Source organism: Danio aesculapii, unplaced genomic scaffold (genome assembly GCF_903798145.1).
Source record: "Danio aesculapii unplaced genomic scaffold, fDanAes4.1, whole genome shotgun sequence".
NCBI classification, from domain to species: domain Eukaryota; kingdom Metazoa; phylum Chordata; class Actinopteri; order Cypriniformes; family Danionidae; genus Danio; species Danio aesculapii.
The window spans coordinates 41890-47121 of record NW_026613644.1 but is presented as its reverse complement, the minus strand read 5'-3'; the positions used below and the strand labels follow the sequence as shown (position 1 = coordinate 47121).

Sequence of the window (5232 nt, the reverse complement as noted above, 5' to 3'; positions counted from 1 at the left end):
TCAGGTAAAGAGGAGACAAGATGCTTTCTTCCCTTACATTTGTTTTGCTATCGCGCTTGATCAACTCACTCGCCTTGCAGCCAAAATCTGTGTTCGAAGTAAATGCCGCCGAACTCACAGACCACAAACAGTAAAAAAGCAATCGCTTCGGTGTTCTCCATCTTCCAGCTCTCGTAGTGATGCCAGGTTGTGTTTGTGGTTATAATTTGAGTTTTTTGTTCCAGCTGAAGTGGGCGGGTTGTGTGACGGGTTGTGACGTTTGGTTCGGGGGACGTTCTGGGGGCGGTGTTTGCGTGACGCGCTGCGAGCAACTAGCCCGACAGTGGAAACGCTACATGATTTCGGCCTCATTTCTCAACCTACCGGGCTACGGCCCGGCCTGGCCCGATTAAAGCCCTGGCTCGCACTGGCCCGATAGTGGAAATGCGGCTAATCAGATCACCTTTCTTTGTTCCTCACCCCCAAGTACTCACCCCTCATCAACCGTGTGAAGCCATCAGCAAGGACCATCAAAGTGTGGCCAGCGGGGGTAGACTCCACACTCCAGGACAGGTTTAAACACACAGACTGGAGTATGTTTATCTGGAATATATCAACACCACCATAGACAGTGTTACAACCCAGAAACAGATCACCACATACCCAAATCAAAAGCCATGGATGAACAAGGAGGTGCGCCTCCTGCTTAGGCACGCAACACTGCCTTCAGATCAGGGGATGCACAGGCCTACAGCACTTCCAGGGCTAATCTGAAGAGGGGCATCAAAAAGGCCAAGCACTGTTACAAGCTAAAGCTAGAGGAGCACTTTTCCAACTCTGATCCTCGGCGCATGTGGCAGGGCATCCAGGCCATCAGCAACTACAAACCCAGCCAGTCCACCCCCACGGCCACAAATGTCTCCTTCCTGAACGAGCTAAATGACTTTTATGCCCGCTTTAAAAGAGACAATACAGAACCCTACACCAGGAACACTTCCTCAACCGACCACTTACCTATAACACTCACCTCCTCAGAAGTCTACACCACACTGAGTCAGATCAATGTGCGTAAGGCTGCTGGACCAGACGGCATTCCTGGCATCCTCAAAGCATGTGCAGAACAGCTCGCTGGGGTATTCACAGACATTTTCAATCTGTCGCTTAACCTAGCAACTGTGCCAACATGCTTTAAAACCACCTCTATTGTGCCAGTGTCCAAACACTCCAGCCCAACATGCCTGAATGACTACCGCCCTGTAGCACTCACACCCATCATCATGAAGTGCTTCGAGCGGTTGGTCCAGGCACATCTGAAAGACTCTCTGCCATCCACACTGGACCCACATCAGTTTGCCTACTGTGGCAACAGGAGCACAGAAGATGCCGTCTCCATAGCACTGCACTCTGTCCTCACAAACCTGGATATAAAAACACTTATGCACGAATGCTGTTTGTTGACTTCAGCTCAGAATTCAACACTGTCATACCCACTAAGTTACTGATCAAACTTAGAGACCTGGATATCGACACGTCTCTCTGCAATTGGGTTATGGACTTTCTGACTAACAGACCTCAGAATGTTAGATCAGGCCACATCTGCTCCACCACCGTCACACTCAACACTGGTGTACCACAGGGCTGCATGCTGAGCCCCTTGCTCTACTCCCTTTTTACTATCGACTGTAGGCCTGTGAACAGATCCAACACCATCATCAAATTTGCAGATGACACCACAGTGATTGGTCTAATCAGCAATAATGATGAGATGCCTACAGGGAGGAGATACAGCATCTGGCCACTTGGTGCACTGACAATAATCTACTCCTTAACACCAACAAGACCAAGGAGCTCATTGTGGACTTCAGGAAGGGACGAACAGGCTCACATGATCCCATCCACATTAATGGGATGGCCGTTGAGCCTGTCTCATCCTTCAAGTTCCTTGGGACCCACATCTCAAAGGACCTTTCCAGGACCACCAACACCTCCAGCCTGGTCACGAAGGCTCACCAGCGCCTATTCTTCTTGAGGCAACTGAAGAAGAACAACTTTCATCAGCTGTCTTGGTGAACTTCTACCGTTGCACAATAGAAAGCATCCTGAACAACTGCCTCACAGTCTGGTATGGGAGCTGCTCTGTTGCGGAACGTAAGGCACTGCAGCGGGTGGTGAAAACTGCCCAACGCATCACAGGGACTACACTGCCAGCCATTGAGGACATCCAGAAGAAACACTGTCTAGGCCGAGCACGTAGTATTCTTAAGGACACCTCTCACCCTTCTCACAGACTGTTTTCTCTCCTGCCTTCCGGCAGGTGCTTCAGGCTCCCCCGGACAAAAAGCAGCAGACCCCCCCCCCCCCTCAATACACCCCCCCACACTCCTCTAACTTACACTCCTCACAATCACTGCACTATTTAACATTTGCACATTTAAAGTTTGCACATATTCATTGCACTGATTCATTTATTTGAACTGTACATACCCACTGCACATTGACATTTGTAATTATGTTTATCTATCTGCACACTTCTGATTATTAATAACAACCTGTACATATATTCATTTATTGTAAATCTCTGTTCATAGCTAATACAACCTGTATATAATGTTCATAGTACATCCATCTGTAAATATTACCATAGTTTTTCTATAACTGCACTTTATAACTTATACCTATATCCTGCACTTGCTGCTATTGCACTGCTGGTTAGACCGACACTGCATTTCGTTGCCTTGTACTTGTACATGTGTAATGACAATAAAGTTGAATCTAATCTAATCTAATCTAATCTAATCTAATGTAGCCGTGGCGGGATGAATTTTGGTGTGGCGCCCCACCATGGCAGAATGAATGTAGCGGAAACCATGATATATATATATATATATATATATATATATATATATATATATATATATATATATATATATATATATATATATATGTGTATTTTTTTTTAATAAATGTACACAAGTATATTTTCTTAGTCTTTAAAAACTAATATCTATTTTTACCAGTTGCATTATTTCAAGAGATGTTGGGAAAATGGAATAGTCTCATGTATTTGGTTTAAATCCAACCTTTATTTGTAGCATCAAAAGGAAATATTAAAGGCCATTAAACCAACTTCAGAATTATCAGAGATCACCAATGTAATGTATTGATGTCATTGGCTAAAAAATTACTGAAAATCACTAGTCACTAAAATCCCACAAACATTCTGAAAGACTCATTCAAAATAAACACCAAAAACTGTAGCAGCAGCAAAGAGTGTGTTATTTTTGAAAATATGTGAAGAGGAATTGTCATGTGTGTCATCCCAGAGACATCGACTCCCCATGCGTATGTTCTGGTCTCTAATCTGACCAATGCTGATGACGACTATGATCTTATAGCGAGGAATCATCAAATCTTTCACTCTGGCCTTGACAACCTGAAATTAGAATAACAGCAAAGACTTTAGTAGACTATACAGTATTTTGATTCAATTTGTATGCATGTCAATATAAATATACAGCATACTAGTAGTAAAAACAAAATGGGATCTAATAAGTCATTGTCATGGGGCTTTTTGAAGAATTAATAATGATACTATTGGCCATTAAGTGAACTGCTACCAGAAACTTACTGCTTGTGCACAAATGTGCCATGAGAGTGGAGTGAGTCTAGTGGTAAAAATGGTAATGAGCCTCCACAGAGGAACTCTGGAAAAAGAGGTTTGTTCTGACTCTTAACACTTTTAAGCTACCATTGAGCATCATTTATGCAATTGGCCAGTGTGTTGTGTAGTGAATTAAGCTAATAAAATGATGAATATTAATAACGAATAATAACAAGTTATTTAAATATGAATATTTGGGTTGACTTTATTGTTAATGGTAGCTGAACTAAAATTACATTAAATTGAACTGCTCGTCTGTTGAAGCCTACAATTTATTTGTCTATTAATTCAAAGATCAAGTTGTAGTTGTCTGACTGGGTATGGGTGCCAAGTTATAAATTTATAAGTAAAAATAAAAATACCTATTTATAAAGTCAGTGCTACATAGGACATACTAGTAGTGCAATAACCCTAGGAACCCTTTACAGAGCAAAGACAAATATAACAGAAATAAACCAGTTACTAATTCTAATATTATTCAATTTGCCCTCCTTACAACATCAAAATTAAGAATAACAGTTCATACGTATTTTACAACACAACAAAACAATTCAAACCCACCCCAAACATACATATAAATAAATCAACACAATCAAACACACAAAACAACATAAAAACAAATACTTTATCTACTTGAATTTAAGTTTTCCAATTCACAAGGATTAAACCCCTGATTCAGTTGTTGGAACATGATTACATTCACTACCGTCACACAGGGATTCATTATAAACAATTCAAACTTTTCAATGATTCATGCAGTTGTCTCCCAATTTCAAGTAGTTTCAATGATTTACTCAGTTTAAACAGTTCAATGATTCACTCAGTTCTAGTAATTCAGATGCTCACAGATTCATTTCAAACAGTTCAATGATTTACTCAGTTCAAACCGTTTAATGATTCACTCGGTTCTAGTAATTCAGATGCTCATAATTTGTTCAAACAGCTCAATGATTCACTTGATTGTAGTAGATCGATTGCTTACAGATTCAGTTCAAACAGTTCAATGATTCACTCAGTTCAAACAGTTCAATGATTCACTCAGTTCAAGCAGTTCAATGATTCACTCAGTTCAAACAGTTTAATGATTCAATCAGTTCAAACAGTTCAATTATTCACTCAGTTCTAGTAATTCAGATGCTCACAGATTCATTTCAAACAGTTCAATGATTTACTCAGTTCAAACCGTTTAATGATTCACTCGGTTCTAGTAATTCAGATGCTCATAATTTGTTCAAACAGCTCAATGATTCACTTGATTGTAGTAGTTCGATTGCTTACAGATTCAGTTCAAACAGTTCAATGATTCACTCAGTTCAAACAGTTCAATGATTCACTCAGTTCAAACAGTTCAATCATTCACTCGGTTGAGACAGTTCAATAATTCAATCAGTTCAAACAGTTTAATGATTCACTCAGTTCAAACAGTTCAATTATTCACTCGGTTCAGACAGTTTAATAATTCACTTGGGCTGCGTCCAAATCCGCATACTTCCATACTATACAGTACGCTAAAATCAGTATGCGAGCCGAGTAGTATGTCCGAATTCATAGAATACGAAAATCAGTATGCGAGAAGTACCCGGATGACTTAC

General features: G+C 40.6%; 1 protein-coding gene across 1 annotated transcript in view; it reads right to left on the bottom strand.

Moving 5' to 3' along the window:
- Nucleotides 1–3064: 3064 nt before the first annotated feature.
- The window catches only part of dynlt5 (dynein light chain Tctex-type family member 5), a 30347-nt gene continuing 28179 nt past the window's right edge, over nt 3065–5232 (bottom strand). The window contains exon 5 of the mRNA XM_056452483.1: nt 3065–3412. Within this exon, the coding sequence (XP_056308458.1) occupies nt 3209–3412 (204 nt within the window). The 3' untranslated portion in view covers nt 3065–3208. The remainder of the gene's footprint in view (nt 3413–5232) is intronic.